The sequence below is a fragment of the Capra hircus genome, chromosome 7 (assembly GCF_001704415.2).
Source record: "Capra hircus breed San Clemente chromosome 7, ASM170441v1, whole genome shotgun sequence".
Classification (NCBI taxonomy): Eukaryota; Metazoa; Chordata; class Mammalia; order Artiodactyla; family Bovidae; genus Capra; species Capra hircus.
In genome coordinates, this window is record NC_030814.1 from 29,671,450 (window position 1) to 29,694,924 (window position 23,475).

Consider the following 23,475-nt stretch of genomic DNA (forward strand, 5'->3'; position numbering starts at 1 on the left):
AATGATCAATCAGTATCTATGAAGTTATAAGATGCAAAGAAGGGAAAAAAAAGTTGTCTAATGTTAATTTCCAAGACCTGAATATCAGCTAATTTTCTGCAAAAACTGTCTTTTTCCTTGACAGGTACAGATATTCACATCCATCCTTTAAAAAGAATCATGGTAGAACTATTTATATAATAGTTGCAGACTGATGAAAAGTTTGACAGTTTCAAAGTGTTTTATTCCCTGAACACATCAATCAAAGGCACATTATAGTAAGAGGACTTCCCTGGTGGTCCAGTGGTAAAGAATCCACCTGCAAATGCAGGGGAAACGGGTTCGATCCCTGGTCCAGGAAGATCTCACATGCTGTGGAGCAACTAAGCCTGTGTGCCACAACTACTGAGCACCACATCTACTGAGCGCAAGCCCGAGAGCCTGGTTACTCTGCAACAGGAGAAGCCATCACAATGAGAAGGACACGCACTGCAGCAAAGAGAAGCGCCCACTTGCCACAACTAGAGAAAGCCCACGCACAGCAACAAAGCCCCAGCACAACCAATAATAATAATTATAAAATGACATTCTAACATGTATACTATCATGTAAGAATTGAATCGCCAGTCTATGTCTGATGCAGGATACAGCATGCTTGGAGCTGGTGCATGGGGATGACCCAGAGAGATGTTATGGGGAGGGAGGTGGGAGGGGGGTTCATGTTTGGGAACGCATGTAAGAATTAAAGATTTTAAAATTAAAAAAAAATTAAAAATAAAAAAATAAAAAAAATAAATTAATTAATTAATAATAATTTTTTTAATAGCATGTTACAGTAAGAGACTCCTTAGTGAAAGCTCTGTCCAGGCAAGCTCTCCACCAAATTTTTATACTTTTAACTCTAGGTGCCTGTCAAATAGAAAGGGGGAGAATGAGGCTGGAGAGTTTAGGCTGCATGCTACGATACCAAGATAAAAGTCCAAATCTTTCTGACATCTCCATGCTTTCCAATTTATATCCTACTGAGAGCTAGTGGTTACTCAGCCCAACCCCTGCACTTTATGGATGACGAAATCAAGACCCAGTGACGACGGTGGCCTATCCAGGGATGACAGTACACTAACAGCAAAGTAGGATTTGAATTTACCTCTCCCATCATGGTTAGGCACTCTCCCACTACACCCATGTACCAAAAAGTGGTAGATGATGAGAAATTTTTTTTTTAAAGGAACAGAGAAAGTGCTAGAATAGAAAGAAATTATTTCTGGCCAGATGGGGAAGGCTTTAAGGAGGCAGTAGCATTTGGGGGGCCTTGAAGGCTGAGTAGTGCAAACAGTGAAGATGAGTGAGACAGGAAAAGAAACAGGAACATTCTGTATCACGGAACAATTTAAAAAGCGGTTATCCTTGACACTCAAACTGTGAAGAGTTTTATGTTATCAATCTATAACAAAGGAGGCAAGAGTATACAATGATGACAGTCTCTTCAATAAGTGGTGCTGGGAAAACCAGATAGTTACGTGTAAAAGAACTAAAGTAGAACGTTCTCTAATACAACAACACAAAAATGAACTCAAAATGGATGAAAGACCTAAATGTAAGACTGGATACTATAAAACTCTTAGAGGATAACATAGGCAGAACACTTCCTGACATAAATCGCAGCAAGATCTTTTCTGATCTACCTCCTAGAGAAACGAAAATAAAAACAAAAATAAACAAACAGGGCCTAATGAAATTTAAAGGCTTTTGCACAGCAAAGGAAACCATCAACAAAACGAAAAGAAAACCCACAGAATGGGAGAAAATATTTACAAATAAAGTGACTGATATGGGTTAATCTCTAAAATATACAAGCAGTTCATACAATTCAATAACAAAAACAAACAACACAATTGAAAAATGGACAGAAGACCTAAATAGACATTTCTCCAAAGAAGATATACAGATAGCCAACGGGCACATGAAAAGATGGTCAAAACTGTTGATTATTAGAGAAATACAAATTGAAACTATGAGGTACCACCTCACACCAGTCAGAATGGCCACCACAAAAAAGTCTACAGAAAGCAAATGCTGGAGAGGTTGTGGAGGAAAGGGAATCCTCCTACACTGTTGGTGGGAATGTGAATTGATACAGTCACTATGGAGAATAGTATGGAGGTTCCTTAAAAAACTAAAAACAGAACTACCATATGATCCAGCAATCCCAATCGTGGCCAAATATCTAGAGAAAACCATAATTCCATAAGATACATGCACACCAATGTTCACTGCAGAACTATTTACGATAGCCAAGACGTGGAAGCAACCTAAATGTCCATCAGTGGAGGAATGGATAAAGAAGATGTAGTATATATATACAATGAAATATTACTCCACCATAAAAAAGAATTCACATTGTAGCAATGTGAATGAACCTAGAGACTGTCATACTGAGTGACGTAAGTCAGACAAAGACAATATCATATGATACCACTTTTATGTGGAATCTAAAGAAATAGTACAAATGAACCTATTTACAGAAGTTGAGTCACAGATGTAGAAAACAAACTTGTCGTTACCGGGGGGAAGAGCGGGATAAATTGGAAGATCAGGGTTGACATATACACACTTATATATAGAATAGATAACCTATTAAGAACCTAATGCACAGCACAGGGAACTCTATTCAATACTCTGAAATGACCTGTAAGGGAATAGAATCTAAAAATAGAATCTAAAAAAAGTGTGGATACATATGTACATATAACTGACTCACTTTGCTGAAGAGCAGAAACTAATACAACACTGTAAATCAACTATACTCCAATAAAAAAATTAATTTAAAAAAGAGTAAGAAAAAATTTGATTATTTTTTTTTAAAGCAGTTATACAAAATGTCCTTCTTTAACTCACTGTTTCAGAATCAGGAAGAAAGGAGACAGAAGCAACAGAAAACAACACTGAAATGCCATTAATGTTTCCTTCAGTCATTAACAATATATCTGACGATTATGCTATGTGAAAAACACATTTATAGTGATTCTCACTGAAAATAAACTAGAGACTGGCAGAAAAGACTGTACAACCAATGCTGTAAGAAAGATCCATAAAGAGACTCTTCAAAAATGATACAAATGAACTTATTACAAAACAGAATAGACTCAGAGACACAGAAAACAAATTTATGGTTACCAAAGGGAAAGAGGTAGTGGGGATTAATAACTGTAGACAGTCAAACACACAGATAAACATATATAGCTGTATACAGAGATAGATATAAAAAAAACTATATCACTTTGCTATACATGTGAAACATTGAAAATCAACTATACTTCAATAAAAAATAAAAAGAAATAGAAAGGTCACAAAGAATCAGGTAGGAAAAGAAGAAAAGTCATCAGGTCAGGATCTAGCCCCTGGGAAAGGACACAGAAGAGAAAAGGGATCCTTCCTGGGGAGTGATACAGTCAAGCCACATACTGGGTGTCCCGACCTGGAGTACAACACCAGGAAGACAAGTCCCCTGAGCTGCTTAGAAAGCCAGCGGTACTAACAGGAAGGCCTAAAGAAACCTAGCAACATAAATAAACCCCATGAATGCATGCTAAGTCACTTCAGTTATGTCTGACTCTGTGCGACCCCATGGACAGCAGCCCACCAGGCTCCTCTGTCCACAGGATTCTCCAGGCAAGAACACTGGAGTGGGTTGCCATTTCCTTCTCCAAATAAACCCCAAGGTAGCCACAAATCAAAATCCTACAATAAATAAACAAAACTTAGAGAGAAAGGAAGACAAGCATAACACTAAACAAGAATCATCAAACCAAAGGTAGGTAAAATAATAAAAGAACAGACAAACTACAAAAACAATCAGAAAGCAATTAACAAAACGGCAATGACAATAAGTACATGTGCGTGCATGCATGCTCAGTTGCATCAGTAGTGTCTAACTCTTTGTGACTCTATGGACTCTAGCCTGCCAGGCTCCTCTGTCCATGGGATTCTCCAGGCAAGAATATCAGAGTGAGCTGTCATATCGTCCTCCAGGGATCAGACTTGAGTCTCTGTGTCTGCTGCACTGCAGGTAGATTCTACCCACTGAGCCACCTGGGAAGCCCTAGTAAGTATATGCCTACCAATAATCACTGTAAATCACAATGAACCAAATGCTCCAGTCAAAACACACAATATGGCTAATGAGATTTTTAAAGTAAGGACTCATCTATTTGCTGCCTACAGAAGACTTGCTTCAGAGTTAGAGACACACATATTGAACATGAGGGTGAGAAAGATATTTCATGCAAATGAAAACAAGAGAGTGGAGGTAGCAATATTCATAACAGACTAAACAGACTCTGAAACAAGGTCTATAATAACAAAAGACAAAAAAGGGCATTATACAGTGACAAAGGAACTAATACAAGAAGAAGCTATAACACTCATTAATATTTTTGTACCTAATACAATACAGTGGTGTTAGAGAAGACACTTGCGAGTCCCTTGCACTGCAGTCAATCCTAAAGGAAATCAACCCTGAATATTCACTGGAAGGACTGATGCTGAAGCTGAAACTCCAGTACTTTGGCTACCTGATGTGAAGAACTGACTCATTGGAAAAGACCCTGATCCTGGTAAAGACTGAAGGCGGGAGGACAAGGGGATGACAGAGGATGAGATGGCTGGATGGCATTACCTACTCCATGGACATGAGTTTGAGCAAGCTCTGGGAGATGGTGGAGGACAGATAAAACTGTCCTTCTCTGGGATGTGGGTTTCCCTTGGGTTACACAGATACACAGGGTTCCAGTACTTCCCAGGAATCTTCCTGCTTTGCATTTGACTAACTCTCCTCCTTAGAAATTTACAAGGCACCAACTATATCTTCCCCTTTCTCCTTCCCAATGTTTATATTATTTATATTTTTTACAAAAACACAAACTAAAACCCCCACCTTTGATTTCTATCAAAAACCCATCCATTACATGAAGAACAAGGATCTACTGTATAGCACATGGAACTCCGCTCAGTGTTATGTGGCAGCCTGGATTGGAGGGAACTTTGGAAGGGAATTGATACATGTATATGAATGGCTGAATCCCTTTGCTGTGTCCACCTAAAACTATCACAACACTGTTTGTTAATCAGCTACACCCCGATACAAAATAAAGAGTTTTTAAAAATCCATCCATTACAAAGTTATTTGGCTTAAAATGCAGAAAACTCCTGAGATTACAGTAGGCTATGGTGGAGTTTCCCAAGTAGTACTGAGACAGGCTGGGGTCTGGGATCTGGGATACTTTGCTGTAGTGCTTGCATCTGGACAGATATCTCTTTGAGTGTTATATTCTGTTAAATACAAAGAAACTATAAGGGACCATAAATAACTGCATATATATGCAGTTGGGGCAAATTATGGACAATAATGTATAAAGAGACCAAAAATCCAACTGCCACTTCTAAAGGCCAGGAGCAAAACAAGGGTACTGCGCATGCCTCCTGCATACAACACCAACAAAGGGGAGGGCAAACCACCTCAGCTCCCCCACTGGCCTGACCCTGGACACACCCCTACACTCCCCCCATATAAGGAACCAGCTCAGCTCCCTTGAGCAAGCAAGGGAAACTGCTGCTTTTTATCACTCTCTACTGCTGCTGCAGGGGCCCCAATAAAGCCATGCCTGGCCTCTTAACAACTTCTATCAATTAAGGAGCCCAAGAACCCTGGTTGGTAGCAGTATGTCTTGGCATACTGCGTCTTGGACTGCCTCAAAGGTTACAGGTGTTCTAAAACATTGACCCTCAAAGTGGCAGGTGGGGCCGGGGCGGTCAGAGCCCTTGGGCCAACCTCATTTTCTCTGAGCAACCTCTTCCTCCAGTGTACCAGCGCTGTAATCATTTTCTTGGTGTGCCGTCAGGTGAAAAGGGCTGGCAAGCACTGGCTTGCCTTAGAATACATGTTTTGGGAAACAGGTCATGACTATTTGACTTTAGAAACCCCCAGCAAGTCGATTCCCCTTTCTGGGCCTTGGTTTACTCCCAAGGCACACCAAATGATCCCTAATATCCCTTCTAGTTCTTCAGTATAATTACTGTATGAATTGTGAACTCCTAATATGATATCCTGAAAAATAACATTTTGTGAAGGAAAAAAAAGCACAAATTTAAAGTAAGACTTGGCGACTGCTCAAAACTTCAAAGCTAATCCTTTTTTATTTAACAAATCTGATTGGATGCCTGCTATGTGCCAGAGAACTGCAACTGACAGTATGATTACAACTAAAGAGGAGAAGCAAAGCCCCTGTTCTCTTTAAGCTTATAAGCCACTGGCAACCACAACCCCCAAAAAAGGCAATTACAATTTAGTGGGATAAAGACTAAACTAGGGAGAAACATAGAGTGTTGCAGGCATACGACGGGGGGGACCCATCCCAGCTTCGGGAGGGAAGCCTTAGTCAGGATGCGACACCAAGACCACACTTAAAGAACGAGCAGGAGCTGGAGGGTGGACGGGGTGCAATGTGGGTGCGTGGGAGGTGGGTGTGGACGGTGCGGGGGAAGATGACATTCTAGGCTGAGGGGAGACCATCTGCCAAGTCCTAGAGGAGCAGTAGCTTGGGAGCTGCACGGCTGGAATTTTCAACGTTAATTCGAATGAGGGAGTGATATGACAGGTTAGGAAAAGCCCTGTGGCTGCAGAGTGGAGAAAAAACTGGAGGTGGGCAGATCCAGTGGCTGCTAAGTCTACAAATACTCAGATTATGTAAGGAGTCGGGGAAGGGAACCAAAAAAAGAGGGTTTAAAAGTGTATTCCTTTCAATTATGCTTGCAGAAGTCAAACAAGGTTTCCTAGAAGATGAGGCAGAGCGAGGTCTTAAAGGCTAAAAAGAAATATACAATACCTCCTTAAAAAAATTTTTTTTTGTATTTTTATCTTTTTGATGTTCAGAAGAAACAATAACTAAATGCTAAACATTAGGTAGGGATATATTTAAAAGATACTTGAAAAGTTCTCTTCATTTAAACCCACTTTCAGTGAAATGACTCCTTTCATGTTAATGCTTGAGAAGGCTTTTTCCTCAGCCTTCTTTACAGGGTTATACAATCTCCCTGAGAGACAGACCCAGAATCTAAACCCCCTGAACATGCCTCATGATCACTGTTGAAGCCCTAACTCCATCTCAGCCCTCTCTCCTGGCTTTTATATCCACCTTCATATTGGGATCTCCACCAAACGTCCCACAAGTACCCCACAGTTCCTATTTGAGTCTTTGCTAATACTCCTCCAGGAAACTCAATATAGCAGTTTAAAAAAATGTTAGTTTGTTTATTGACCATTTGGATATCCTCTACTTTGTTATGCCTGTTCAAGTCTGTTGCAATTTTTCTACTGGATAGTCCATTAGGTCCCTCATAGCCTTTATAAGTAATCTATTGGCGTTAATTTAATTGGATCAATTTCTCACCAGATTAGAGATATTATATCTCTTCTTTGTGAGCCTAAATTCAAGCACAATATTGACACAAAGTAGTTGTGTTAAAATCTATAAGAATAAAATATTCATAAAACAATGTTAGCAAAAAGTTTATAAATCAATGCAAGATTGTGAAATGTGAAAAAGTGAGTATTCTTCAGTTATACACATACACATATATTATTTTTCAGATTATTCTCCATTATAGGTTATTACAAGACATTGACTATAGTTCCCTGTGCTATACGGCAAACCTTTGTTGAGTGCCGGGTATCTAAAAAAATGAGTATTCTTAAAACTGGTTGAGGAAAAGTGGGCAGTAACGTGGCTCATTTAGAAACATTATAATCAGTTCATATAATACAGATCCAGAAAAGTACACTCATAATTACATGTACAAAAGACCATTTCTTAAAATTACATGACTGTCAAAAGCAATAATGCCACTTGACTTTCAGGAAATTATTTTCAGAATATATTTTATAATTAACACCTATAAAATATTTAAAATTGAGTTGTACATAGTAAGTTCTTCTTCAACACTATCGCTATATAGAAATTTATACCCTGCAAAAAAGACTGTACTTCGCCATAGCAACAGTTCTATATCAACTCCTACTCAAGTTAGAAAAAGCATATGTAAAAGATATGAATATTCTGGAATATTCTGAAGTGCTTGCTGGAATAAATCGCTCCATTCATTTTGTAAAAATTTAAATACAAGAGTTCAACATTTCTTTAAAACATTCCTGTCATTAGGCTAATTTAGTTTCTCAAATTTTGCTGTTTTAAATAGTGTAATACATTACTTAATAGAAAGGAGGGGAATGAAAAGGAAACAAAAATAAAAATTCAGTGTCAAGAATAACATACATGAGATCAAGTTGACTGATGTTTAGGGGCATGGGAATAATAACAGGAAATGATATTTCAAGTGATTTATAAGTAAACCAAGGTACTAAGGCGAACAGCTGTATTATTTTCTCAAGAAAAGCTACACCTTACTAGTATCATGGACACTGAAAAAGGAATTCTTATGTTCACAGAGACTTCCTATAAAAGACAATAAATACATTAGTGCCTGTTAACTTGGTTTGATAAATCAAGCAACTCACAAATTCTCTAAGGAGAATAAGCATGTTTACAGACATCAGAGATCTAGTTATGTACTACTCCAAGTTTCTGTATGATACTGCCAGCTAAAAACTGCCACCTTCCATTCGCCTCTATAAGGACTAAGTTATAAACCGCTGCAGCCGCTGTTCTCCAGCACACCCTGAAAGGAGTTCAGGGTGGAGATCAGGAATCAGGCACTCTGGGCTTTGGGAAAAACTGGCAGCCAGGTCTTTAGACAGTTAGCTTATTTGCCGGAGAAGATTCTGAGCCCAATTCTTGCATCTCCTCATATCTAGAAAAGCACTAAAATCATTAATGGTGACATCTGCTCCTTGTGACTAGCAGTAAGCATCTGCCAAAATGTGTGCTTAGCTGCACGTTCCCCACTTCACTAAAATCATACATAACAACGGGCTTCCCCCCATGTCTCTGGAGCAGTTTCTCAGGGCTATCTGAAATGCTATCTCCTGGGCTATAGTCCTCATTTTGCCCCACATAAAACTTAATACACAGCTCTCACGTTGTGCTTTTTTTTTTTCTGTCAGCAATATAAAAAATGTATTATTGAACTAGATATAATTCAAAGTATTTCCTTTTACTTGCCCCACCCTTATGGTCAATCAAATTTAGCAGGCTCATATCTCTGTCACCCTGCTCACAGCCCAAGATGGAATATTCTGTGATAGTCCCAACTGCCTTGCCCCCCTGGGTTTCCTTTGTGTGATCTAATTTCCAACTGATTCCCTACATTTCAATTTTCTCCTGTCCTCTGAAAAATTCCCCAAGACTTCTATGTTTCTAACCTCCTTGTTTAATATTTCCTTCACACACTGACTTGAGCTGAAAGCTGGCTGTTAACTCCCCTGCAGTTCTCTCATTTCAAGGATGAGCCTTTTGCCACATCCTTTCATTTGTATCTCAGGGTTCAAAGGTTCTCCCATATCTGCTTCTTTAGGGCCTTATCATGTACCTCCAGCTCATCAAGTCTCCATCTCTTGGAATCTCTGACCCCTGGACCACCTTCGCATGCCACTACAAATCAAGTTGTTTGGACAATTTCAACACACCTATGGATACCTTTTTCTCAAAAGCTGTTCCTCGATCTCCTCATCTCTAAAGACCTCCTCCACTTCTGCTACTCACCTTCCATGGCCATCCCTGGGCAAAGACCTCCTCCACTTCTGCTCACCTTCCATGGTCATCCCTGGGATCTTTCTACCACCCAGCACACTGCCTCTGGAATCTGGAAGTTAGGAACCTCATTCTCCAATACAGCCTCCCTCACTTAGCGACCCCTTCCATGTTAATTCTTTCATATCATCACCAGATAATTTCACTGTGTTGACAGAGACTCCCTTCTTGATCAAATGCTAGTCAGGCTCCTCTGGCCAACCTTGGCCTATAACAGCTGCAATCCTCTCGGCACAAATGATTTCATTCACTCCCCACTAGCAGACCAGAACAAAAGCCAGCATATAGTTTCTATTTAACAGCTCAAGGCCACAATCTTGGGATGATCCCAGTCCCCATTAAAGCCCCTGCTTACAAAAGCACAACAGTGCCAGGAAAGAATCTGTATTTGTTCCAGCCAAAAGCTAGTGAAAGACAGACATCAAACCTACTTTTTGAGCAATTACTTCAGAAATCTTGTGGTTATAAATCCTCTCTAATCCCTTTAAGAGGTAAGTCTTCTACCACTTAGAAATAAATGCGTGTGGAGGCTCTCTTTGAAATGCAAACATCCATGGTGATAACTCTCACTGTCCTTCTCAGTCCCCATGGGAGAGGATCAGCAACAGTTGCCAGTTATGAAACCCAGAAGGGTTTCACATTAACCAAACCCCTTTTCTCAGTTTTTCTGTTTCTACTTCCTTGAATCTGGCCATGCCCAGCCCTCCTCCCTACTTGCTCATTCTTACTTTAAGACACCTAGTCATCTCTGAAAGGGCGGCAGAGGATGAGATGGTTAGATGGCAACATCGACTCAACGGACATGAATTTGAGCAAACTCTAGGACGTAGTGGAGGACAGAGGAGCCTGGTGTGCTGCAGTCCGTGGGGTGGCAAAGAGTCGGATGCGAGTTAGTGACTGAACAAACAAAAACATCTCTGCACAAACTGTACTCAGTTCAAGCTAGACTCTTTTTCCTATGCAACAATATCACTGAGTAAAATTACCCTTATCACCTGAATTAGTGCATGGCTCTGTTTATCATGGACAATGTAACTCACTGTAACAAACATACACACACAAGTTCACTTTTTTCTGCAGGTTTAAACACTCTTTTCCTAGCATTCTCAATCCTTTACGAAAACAAACAAAACAACAACAACAAAAAAAACCCTTTAAACTCCTTAATACGGCTTTAAACAAACTGGCCTCTTTCTTATTTCTGACACTTGTTTCTTTATATTCTATGCCCCAACCTTATGCAACATCTTTCAGTTCCCTGAGCCCACCGGCGCTGCTTCACCCCTAGACTCCACCACCCTGGCTCCTGCCCTGGAATAATCGTCCCCATTTCCCTGGTCTGCACTAACTCACTCTCTCTTCAGTCAGTATCTCATCCCTGGGAAGCCTTCCCAAACACTCTCCCTAATTCTGCGTTACATCAATCTGCTACATGCTCTATGACACCTGGTCTCCTGAATCCTGGCCTGACTGAGCCACATTATAATAATCTATCTTTCCTGCTAGACCACAAGCTCTCTACCAGCAGGGCATACTTCTGTCTCGCTTTCCACTGTCTGTCCTAATACTCTGTTTCACTACCTGGTGCTAAAAAGGTACTCAGTAAGTACGTGTTAGATGAATAAATACTGTAAATCATTAATGTTCTATAAGAGAACCCTAGTCCATATGACAAAAATTCTTTTTTTTAATGACAAAAATTCTTATCACTGAAATCAGCTGAAGCATCTGTGATCCTTTCACAAAACATCTGAAAACAGACCACAAGACAAAGCCTATACTATACACCAACAGGAATTTGCAAAACCATGGTGTGATTCCTCTCCATTAGTACCTGTGGGCATTTAAAAATATAAAATATTTTTGCTGGGTTACCAGCTAATTAAGGCTAATCTTTTAGTTGCTAAATTGTTCCCTCTATGGATAATCTTTTATTGGAAATAGCACTGACTCCATATATGGTGTTGAGTATGAAACTACAGCCATGGATTAGTTGACTTAAAGCCAAAGGCAAAACTTGGGTAAAATTTTAAAACATCATATGGTATTTAAAAGTTCGAGATCAATGTTATCATCTTCCACCTTTTATTGTCACGATGTGCTACTTACAGACAAATCTGTACTATTGGGAACAAACTGGTCCTGCTCTCCCAGCAGCACATCAATCACAGGGTGCCGGCCATTTTTTATGAGGATTTTCCTTTCTTCTTGTAGAGTTGGTCTGTGAGAAGAAGCATGTTTCAATTGACAAGGCAAGAAAAGAGACTTTTAAAAAATCTCAAAAAGCATGAAGATTTTTGTGGACAGTCTGTCAGACACACAACCAAACCTTAAACATGGACTTTAAGAACATATGCTCAGGACAAGGCTGAGTATAAAAGTTTAAACTCAACTGTAGAATCAGAATTGGAAAGATAATTATTATAATTACAGTGCTCTGAAGCACAAACTTTAGAAGAGTCTTATGATGGCTCTGTAATTAAGATCTCCCTTATAAGATCCTATTTCTTTTTTTCTTTTTCTACCATTCTCTAAGATATATTCATTTAAAAAAATTACACTTCAGATTACTGCTACTTAAAATATTTTTAGCAATAAACAAAATTTTAAAAATCATGCAAAATTATTTCTGGATTATTACATTAATATAAATTGTATGTTGGACTCGGGGACAGAATGACCTAAAATTTTCACATTCTGTTTAATTAAAACATCTTTCTATGGTCTTTAGTATCTTTTACTTTTTTTGATATAAAAAATGTTTATTTGCCTTGCTTGTTTCTTAAGGTCTTATATTTCTGTTTTCACCGATACCTTCATCGATTTATCCAAGCTCTCTGAGCGCCAGCCTTCTCTCAGTTTCCTCCCCAGAGGTTACCACTGAGAGCAGTCTGGCATCTACCTTTTCCAGTTTGGTGTCTATCTTTCCCAATGTTCTTCTATGCATTTAAGTTTCCATAAACTCATTGTATCGCTTTCTGATTTCTTCTTTAAAAATAAACAAACAACAACAACAAAAACCAAGAATCATACTGTAATTCATCATTCCACAACTACTTTCTCGCACTTAATATTCCTTGATACCTATAAAAGACAGACTTCACCATTTACCATGTGGGTCCAGTGGACTCTGTCATTTTATTTCTTTAAATCTTTTCTAAGTCATTTTATAAGTACTATGTAGAATTGAGAAAAAAATAACAGTGAGGGGAAAAAGTCATGACAACTAGTAAGAATCCAAACATAGCAAATTTCAAATTTTTGTTTCATATTTTCCAGGTTTTTAAAGCACATATAGGGCTTCTCTGGTAGCTCAGTGGTAAAGAATCCGCCTGCCAATGCAGAAGACCCGGGTTCAAACCCTGGGTCATGAAGATCCCCTGGAAAAGGAAATGGCAACCCCATTCCACTATTCTTGCATGGGAAATCCCACGGGCAGAGGAGCCTGGCAGGCTACAATCCATGGGGTCGCAGAAGAGTTAGACACAACTTAGTGACTAAACAACAGGCATATATACCCGGAATGGGCAACACAGTATGAATCTAAGTAACTGTGCATCAGCTGTCATGCAGGCACATGGACGATATTCACTTATAAATACTAATTCTAAACTCCAATACATTTCTAACAGGTTCTAGCTTATCCTTATTTCTGGTTCTTCTCCCACTTGCAACGAAAATGCAATGTTTGAAGAATATTTTGAAATCTTTTAAAGTTCATAATTTTGATAAAGAGAATATAGCTATCTTCTTTGCTTCATAATTACAAAACATTTTCATACCTACATTTATAAAGACAATTCGAATAATCAATCAAATGAGTATTTTTATTTTATATCATCTATTTTCTTTCACTCTCCTGCTTCAGCACCTATCCCCAAGCAAACAGTATCAAGTAAACTTTAGGGTACAAATATCATAAAAGAATATTCCCATATGTGTTTTTGGCAAATCATGGTGGTTCCAATTTTTGTCACTAAGTACTGCATGATGGGTGCATCTTTTGGAATAACAAACTGGATTAAGAATACTCCATTTCACTTTGCCCTCACAAAAATATTATTCACACACCTAAGATATATTATCTGCACACTCATAATCTGAGATTTTGTTTTATACAAGAAATGTCACTACTATCATTAGTATATACAGCACTGCTATCCTTATCTTCACATACATCTTTAGAATAATCTAATAATGAATTGAAATGTCTTCTGTCAGTTTCTTTCTTTTTGCTATTATGAGTGAAAAGAAAAATTCTGAATTCTCAACTGTATTCACTCAAAGTCAGAAACAAAACTGCAACAGTGGCATCGCCAGTTACTTTAATATCTTCTTGAAAGATGATGTCACTGTTTGGCAAACACAATGAGAAAAATGAAGAATGATATGACAGTGACTTCTATCTCATTTCTGTATTTCCAACTTCCTTCTTATTTTAGATTTTTACAACATGCTGGGAAATACTGATAAACAGTGATGAAATGATTCATATCATGATGAGATAGTAAGACATTCCAGACAGAAGCAAGATAAACATTATTAAAGATCTCAAAATGCATTTCAGATTTATAAAAGGGTCCAATGGGCTCATCTGGTGAATATTAGACTGAATAAATTTTATTCTCTTTTAAAAAAAAACAAATTTTCTCTTTTTTCTTTATATGACCTTTAAAAAACTCAGAAGCTGAAAATAGGTCCAGTGAACCCTGATGGTATGGAATATTGAAGATGAAGGATTATTCCTTGGAGGCATTCTTTCGAATATGCTGAACAGCAAGTTACTATCTCCACTACTGAACATCCAGACTGTCTAGACTTTCAGTGTTATAAACAATGCTCCAATGAACAACCATATATACACATACATGTGTGTATTGTCAAGTGTTTCTCTAAGCCACAGGAAATGCTTGAAGTAGAATTTTCAAATCATGGGACATACATATTTTAAAATGCATGTTAAAATTTAAATTGCTTTTAATTAAAACTCAGGCCCATCAACTCGGTGATGCCATTCAACCATTTCATCCTCTGTCATCCCCTTCTCCTCCTACCTTCAGTCTTTCCCAGCATCAGGGTCTTTTCTAATGACTCAGTTCTTCACACCAGGTGGCCCCAGTATAGGAGTTTCGGCTTCAACATCAGTCCTTACAATGTATATTCAGGACTGATTTCCTTTAGGATGGACTGGGTGGATCTCCCTGCAGTCCAAGGCACTCTCAGGAGTCTTCTCCAACACCACAGTTCAAAAGCATCAGTTCTTCAGTGCTCAGCTTTCTTCATAGTCCAACTCTCACATCCAACTCACACATATATGACTATTGGAAAAACCATACCTTTGACTACTGCTGCTGCTGCTGCTGCTGCTGCTGCTAAGTCGCTTCAGTCGTGTCTGACTCTGTGCGACCCCATAGACGGCAGCCCACCAGGCTCCCCCGTCCCTGGGATTCTCCAGGCAAGAACACTGGAGTGGGTTGCCATTTCCTTCTCCAATGCATGAAAGTGAAAAGTGAAAGTGAAGTCGCTCAGTTGTGTCTGACTCTTCGTGACCCCATGGACGGCAGCCCACAGACAGACCTTTATGGCAAAGTAATGTCTCTGCTTTTTAATATGCTATCTAAGTTGATCATAACTTTTCTTCCAAGGAACAACGGTCTTTTAATTTCATGGCTGCAGCCACCATCTGCAGTGATTCTGGAGCCCCCCAAAATAAAATCTGTCACTGCTTCTATTGTTTCTCCATCTTTTTTTTTTAATTAAGTAAAGTCTATACTTTATTTATTTTTTTTAAATTTTATTTATTTTTTTATTTTTTAAATTTTAAAATCTTTAATTCTTACATGCATTCCCAAACATGAACCCCCCTCCCACCTCCCTCCCCATAACATCTCTCTGGGTTGTTTCTCCATCTATTTGCCATGAAGTGATGGGGCCGGATGCCATGATCTTTGTTTTCTGAATGTTGAGTTTTAAGCCAACTTGTTCACTCTCCTCTTTCACTTTCATCAAGAGGCTCTTTAGCTCTTCTTCACTTTCTGTCATAAGGGTGGTGTCATCTGCGTATCTGAGGTTATTGATATTTTTCCCTGCAATCTTGATTCCAGCTTGTGCTTCATGCAGCCCAGCATTTTGCATAATGTACTCTGCATATAAGTTAAATAAGCAGGGTGACAACATACAGCCCTGATGTACTCCTTTCCCGATTTGGAACCAGTCTGCTGTTCCATGTTGGGTTCTAACTGTTGCTTCCTGACCTGCAAACAGATTTCTCAGGAGGCGGGTCAGGTGGTCTGGTATTCCCATCTCTTGAAGAACTGTCTACAGTTTGTTGTGACCCACACAGTCCAAGGCTTTTGCACAGTCAATAAAGCAGTAGATGTTTCTCTGGAACTCTCTTGCTTTTTCAATGATCCAGTGTGGCAATGTGATTGTTCCTCTGCTTTTTCTAAACACAGCTTGAACATCTGGAAGTTCACAGTTCACGTACTGCTGAAGCCTGGCTTGGAAAATTTTGAGCATTACTAGTGTGTGAGATGAGGGCAATTGTGCGGTAGTTTGAACATGTCTTTGGCATTGCCTTTCTTTGGGATTGGAATGAAAACTGACCTTTTCCAACCCTGTGGCCACTGCTGAGTTTTCCAAATTTGCTGGCATATTGAGTGTAGCACTTTCACAGCATCATCTTTTAGGATTTGAAACAGCTCAACTGGAATTCCATCAACTCCACTTGCTTTGTTCATAGTGATGCTTCCTTAGCCCACTTGACTTCGCATTCCAGGATATCTGGCTCTAGGTGAGTGATCACACCATCGTAATTATCCAAGTCGTGAAGATCTTTTTTGTATAGTTCTGTGTATTCTTGCCACCACTTCTTAATATCTTCTGCTTCTGTTAGGTCCATACCATTTCTGTCCTTTACTGTGCCCACCTTTGCATGAAATATCCCCTTGGTATCTCTAATTTTCTTGAAGAGATATCTAGTCTTTTCCGTTCTATTGTTTTCCTCTGTTTCTTTGCACTGAAGACTGAGGAAGGCTTTCTTATTTCTCATTATTCTTTGGAACTCTGCATTCAAATGGGTATATCTTTCCTTGTCTCCTTTGCCCTTAGCTTCTCTTCTTTTCTCAGCTATTTGTAAGGCCTCCTCAGACAACCATTTTGCCTTTTTGCATTTCTTTTCTTGGGGATGGTCTTGATCACTGCCTCTTGTACAACGTCATGAACCTCCATCCATAGTTCTTCAGGCACTCTATCAGATCTAATCCCTTGAATCTACTTGTCACTTCCACTGTATAATCATAAGGGATCTGATTTAGGTCATACCTGAGTGGTCCCTGCTTTCTTCAATTTAAGTCTGAACTTTGCAATCAGGCATTCATGATCTGAGCCACAGTCAGCTCCCAGTCTTGTTTTGCTGACTGTATGAGAGCTTCTCCAATCTGATTTCACTATTGACCATCTGGTGACGTCCAGGTGTAGAGTCTTGTCTTGTGTTGTTGGAAGAGGGTGTCTGCTATGTCTAGTGTGTTTTCTTGGCAAAATTCTGTTAGTCTTTGCCCTGCTTCATTTTGTACTCCAAGGCCAAAACATACCCTTACCTATTAGTAAATTTGGTATTATCAAACTTTCTAATTTTAACAGTGTGATCTCACTGTTTAAATATGCACTCACTGCTTCATACGGTTGACGTCTTTTCATCAATTTCTTGACCCCTTTTCTTTTTCATCTTAATGTCCTATCAGTGATCTCGAGTTTTTATACTCAGACCTTTCACATATAAGCACATTTCTGAACGTACTCATAACACCAAGAAATAATACTTTCCTGAATACCTGAATTCTTCTTAAATATATCTGACTAACAAAACCCTGAGAGTATACATTCACATCTCTAAAACAAAGTTACTAAAGTATCTTCCAAGTAAATGATTTGAAATCACCTTTTGAAAAGGGACATTTAAAGTTACAAGAAAATGACACTTTTTAAATTTTAGAGTATAATTTTAAAACAGAATTTTTATCTATATAGGTTACGAATATATTGTAAAGAAAAAATGATGAAACCAACTTTAAGTTGTATCAGTTTTAAAATTCTAAGTGCTCTGCCAAGTGAAATCAACATATCATATTCATGACACTGATATGACTTCCCAGGAAGGTTTTCACTTTAAAACAAAAATCTGAGTGATTTGTTCTGCTCTAAAATCTACACTGACTTACTCTGTTGCCTTCAAAACTACATAATGACAACACTTTCTGGTACAGTATGAAGCAAATGATTATTCAGAGACCTGAGAAGATTTATTAGGACAGGACAGTGATAGTAGAACAATATGAAATGTTGATAGCATTTAGTGGCACTGAAGAGAAAGAACTGAGAAAATCTGGATGCTGCCTGAAAAGAATGAAACACTAACCTTAAACAAATTTACCTATTTTGTTTTATATTTTTAAAACTGCATTATTCTCCTTTAAATGAGCCAGGGAAACAGAACAACAGTCTATATTAGTAAAAATGTACAATGTCCAGAACACAAATTGGATACAAAGACCTAGAATAAGAACTTCTGTATAACAATTTAGAATATAGTGAATAAAATGTCCTAATAACATTTAGAAAGACGACTATAATTATGAAGCTAATGATCAATTTGAACTAACTGCAATAACTCAAATGCCTAAAAATCTTTAAACAAGCTGGAAATCTAAGGGAAAAGAGCATAAACTTCAGATTATTTAGATACTAGTTTTAAATGCATTTTAGAAAAAAGCTTCCTATTTCATGGCTATTTACACTCAATTTTATGGCTGCCAAAAAAAAATAAAAAAGAGAGAGACTGATTGTATTACTTAAAGATGATGGCACAATTCTCATTTAAAATTTTTCAGATGAAATTTTGTTACTATAAAATATATAGTATCCAATTTAGAAAGTATTTTAGCATGTGACATTTCCTGACACTGTCTTACTGACAGAAGATGTGGTTTAGAACAATCCTACTGAGGACAAATAAAAGGCTGGATAAAGTATAGAAAACTTGTACTTCACTTGAAGTATACTACTTGAAGCCACCTGACAACTAACAAGACAACAAGGAATTACCAGGCCAGGAGCCGGGGTAGGACCGAGGATAGAGGGCCAGGGAGGGTGTTTGCTGATTTCTGCTGCTTTCTGAGGGGATGCTGAGCACTATAAACAGCTTTAATCTGGATTGAGACACCAAAAGACTGCACACCAGGCAGAACACTGGATCTGAAGTGAGAACTGCAGGCTTTGAATCTTTGAACTTTTGAATCTTTAATCCTTTGAATTTCTGAACCTTCTCAAGCTCTGATGTGGACTAAGTAATGCCAGAACAACATTAGTGTCTTAAGATGTGACTCTTTTGGAGAAATATACATCAAATTATTTATACAAATGACTTTGCAAATACAATGCCCAGAAGATAATCAAAATAAGCAGGCATTCAAAGAGATGCATGAATGAAAATGAACAGAAACAACAGACAATAGGAACAGACCCACAAGGACCACAGACACATGAATCATCAGACACAGACTTTGAGATAATTATGCTTACCACATTCAAAAACACAGAAAAGATTGTGAACTGATGGAAAACAAAAAGTGATTTTTTAAAAAATAAATAATGATAGGTATGAAAGATACTAACAACCCATATGCTCAGATGTTTTTATTATAGGCAAAAAAATTTTACAATACTTAATTCTTTCTGATGTTTGAATAAACATCAGGGAGTAAGTATCGCTGTTTATTAAGTATTTATCATCTGCCTGGTTCTCCTTAGAAATTTCATAGTCTTTATCTCATTTAATTTGTACAACAGTTCTAAGGGCTAGGTATTATTTTGTGAAGAATATGAAGAAACTGAGGAGCACAGAGGTTATGAAACTTAGTTTAAGATTAGTGGTTAAAATAACCAGGCTGGTGATCAAACCTATGCCGCTGGGAGGTGATCAGGTCTTAAGGGCAGAGCCCTCAGGAATAGGCTACTACTCATATAGAGACCCCAGAGAGCCCCCAAAAGGGCTTCACAGAGAGCCCCCAATGCAGAACTGCAGCCTAGGGGAGTTGCTGGCATGAGCCCAGGCATAGAACGCCAAGCAGAAGTGGGGCCACCTCAGAAGCAGAGCTTGGCCACGGAACGAACCACTGTGGGGACTGGGCAGCCTGGAGCCCTAGGGGCCTAACCCCTGCCCAGCAAAGCTATGGGAACAGGATTACTACCCCCTCGGGCCTGGAAAGCAGGACCTCTGTGCCCCAGTGGGCCTGGAAGGCAGAGCACTGAGCCAAAGCTTTAGCTTAAGATTTAGTCTTAAGAAAGAGCAATTTGAGAGCAACTGAGTGGAATTTGCCTTAAAATGAATCATACCTTGTCTCCCCCATATCTGATTTAGATGATGTTTAAATAAGACTTTTATAATTACAAAGTTAAACATATCATAAGTGTTCAAGTGAATGCTAACAAATGAAAGGATTGCTCCTCTATAAAAAATGTCACCCACATAAACCTAAAAATTGAAATATGTAACATTTCCCTCTAGTTATAGTCATCATCTGCTTTCATTATACTCAATGGTAGAGCAAGAAAGGAATTTCTTAATTTTAAATCAAGCTATATGTGTATGACATTCAGCTTTACCAAGAGTTCAACATATTTGAGTAATTTTAATACTTTATAATGAAAGTGAAAGTCACTCAGTCAGGTCTGACTCTCTGCAACCCCACAGACTATACAGTCCATGGAATTCTCCAGGCCAGAATACTGGAGTGGGTACCATTCCCTTCTCCAGGGGATCTACCCAACCCAGAGATCAAACCCAGGTATCCCACATTGCAGGCAGATTCTTTACCAGCTGAGCCACCAAGGAACACTAAATTAATTGAAAAATTCTATCTGTTCTAAAGCACTGAAAAGAGCTGAGGTAAACAAAACAAAACACATTACCTGCAATAAACTCCTTGCTTAGCGACCTTGGCCAGGGAGAAAATGCAGTCAATCGTTGCTAGGTGATGGACTGCTTTACACAAGATGTGATAATGTTCACTGAAATTCCTACAGAAGCAACAACAACAACAAAAAGGTGAGCAAATTGATTTCTTAGATCTATAAAAACTGTACAATAAGTAATCAGTTTGGTAGCTATGATGAGCATAAATAAATAACTAGGCACACAGCTAGCAGTTAAGAAAGGTGGAAATTACATTGAACTATTTTCTGTTTAATAACTTGATTACTGAGACTTTATTTGGAAAAAGAAAATATATATATATATATATTTTAAAAGTTTCTTTACAAAGACATCTACTATTAATACCATATTGCACATTTCATCTGACCATTACCGTGAACTCAGACCTAATTAACCCTAATGTAGAGATTATTTTCATTTCACTTAAATGACATCACGAACTACCCAAATGGATCAGCTTCCCTTTGCACATATCCTTCATAGCATTGTCCAAACTAGGAAAACAGTTTCAATATCTTCTAAAATTTATTGGAAGTGTCTCAATGGTAGAGCTCATCAGGTCCCCCTGATTTATCTAACATCTAATGATAGAGTTGGCACTGCAATAAATTTTTTGAAGGCAAGCAAGAAGAAAGGTCCTTTTTTTAGTGATCTTCAGTTTTCTTATTAATAATTCATATAGAAATTAAATATTAGACTTTTTTAAAAGGTGACTTTAAATCTTTGGCTACTTTGGTAGCTGGTGATCTAAAAGTTTGAAAGACTTGCATTGAAAGACTTATGCTAGAAGAAACATACGCTGTATGTAGGGGTTTTCCTTTCCTTTTTTTGCTTAGATACTTTCATTATCTCTTATCACAGGAATTCCTCATAACCTGCTAAAGACGATCCTCTCCAAAAGAGATGAGTATTATACTGAATACATCTCTTAAAAAATATTTCTCTATTTAATACTGTGGGTTTCAGAAACTAAGAGATTTAGTCTGTTTGCTTCTTAAATCCAAGGGTTTTTAGAGTGCTTCCTACTAGAAAAGGATATCCAGATTAAGCTACTATGTGATCAGTTATTCAATATTATTACCATTGTACTGGTTTTCTAGAACCCATAATTTCTGACTTTTTATTAATATTAAAATAAGATATTCTATGTAAATGACTTTTCCAGATACTAGAACATTTTAAATATTCAGTTTTAATTCTAACTATTTGTGAATTACAGGGTATATTTACAGTATAGTTTAAACTTCTTTGTCTGAGTAGATACAGCACTTGTTCAGTTGCTAAGCTGTATCCAACTCTGAGATGCCACGTACTGCAGCATGCCAGGCTTCCCTGTCCTTTCACTATCTCCCTGAGTTTGCTCAAACTCCTGTCCAACCATCTCACCCTCTGTCATCCCTTCCCCTGCCCTCAATCTTTCCCAGCATCAAGGCCTTTTCAAATGAGGCAGCTCTTTGCATCAGGCGGCCAAAGTATTAGAGCTTCAGCTTCAGCATCAGTCCTTCCAATGAATATTCAGGGTTGATTTCCTCTAAGATTGACTGGTTTGATCTCCTTGCTGTCCAAAGGACTTAAGAGTCTTCTCTAGCACCACAGTTCAAAACCATCAATTCTTCAGTGCTCAGCCCTCTTTATGGTCCACTTCTCACATCCATACATGACTACTGGAAAAACCAAAGCTTTGACTAGATGGACCTTTGTCAGCAAATTGAGAACCTCATAAACAAGGAGAGCATAATGAATATAATTTACCTATTTCCCCCAAATTAAAGTCACTCAGAAGGACTACATGGTTACCACTAACAATGTTAAGAGTCTGTGCAAAATACCAAACACTCAGCTGCCACCTTAAAAATGATTCTTAGTTTTGAAGATGCTATGCTCTGTATGAACATAATGCTCCTGAGGGCGCCCTGTCATTTCTAGCCTAGCTGCAATTTTAGATCTGACCACTCATCTACCCCTTGGACTGTGGCTGATTCTGTCCCTATTCTAATTACTTTTTTTTTTTCCTATTCTAATTACTAATCTATCTGGTCTTCCTATCCTGGCACTCTCTCTTTTGTCAGAAAGCAGCCATATTTGATATTTCTGCTCTTGCCTCTCTGGATCTGAGTGTTCAATATATCTGTGGCACTACAGTAAAAAAAATTTAAAAACAGCTGATTTTTTCTCATCCCCATTCCTTCCTTCTCAGGTCCTGTCCAGGCCACTAATTTGTCACTACCCAACAGCCTTAGGTTGAGGATAACTGTCCCTGATGATCTAACTTCCAGGATTGAAATGAGTAACTTAACTCTTGGTCAGTACCATTTCAGCTTAGCAACAACAAAAAAGGCAAGAGAGAGAAGGTAAATTATTTAGCTGTGGACAACAATGTTCCTTTTCATGTCAACTGTATAAATAAGGCATGTGAAAAAAAATTTTAAGCTATCATAAACCTTAAACATCACCATCACAACTCTTACAAAGCCTTGCTTGACTTCTTGGTCTTTGTCTATTTGTTATTCTTGATCAAATTTCAAAGAGATCATTTTAGAAAAATGACAGGCTGAAAAATGGACAATTCAGGTAACAATCCAATAGACCTGGGTTTATGTCATAACAACATACAACTTTACCAGTAAGTCACCAAAAACAACTTCAACTAATCACTGTGATTTAATCTCAAAAGGCATTGCTGGGTCCACGGGAAAAAGATTAAAGACACTGGGGTTCTAAAGTTATTATGACAGTTTA

The 23,475-nt window shown here is 38.3% G+C and overlaps 1 protein-coding gene across 2 annotated transcripts in view; it reads right to left on the minus strand.

The window, feature by feature from the left end:
• Positions 1-23,475, minus strand: part of MSH3 (mutS homolog 3) — a 191,738-nt gene that overhangs the window by 47,206 nt on the left and 121,057 nt on the right. For both annotated transcript variants that reach the window (XM_018050063.1, XM_018050062.1), the window contains exons 18-19: positions 20,712-20,819; positions 11,853-11,964 (exon numbers count right to left, since the gene is read on the minus strand). In XM_018050063.1, the coding sequence (XP_017905552.1) occupies positions 11,853-11,964; positions 20,712-20,819 (220 nt within the window). The remainder of the gene's footprint in view (positions 1-11,852; positions 11,965-20,711; positions 20,820-23,475) is intronic.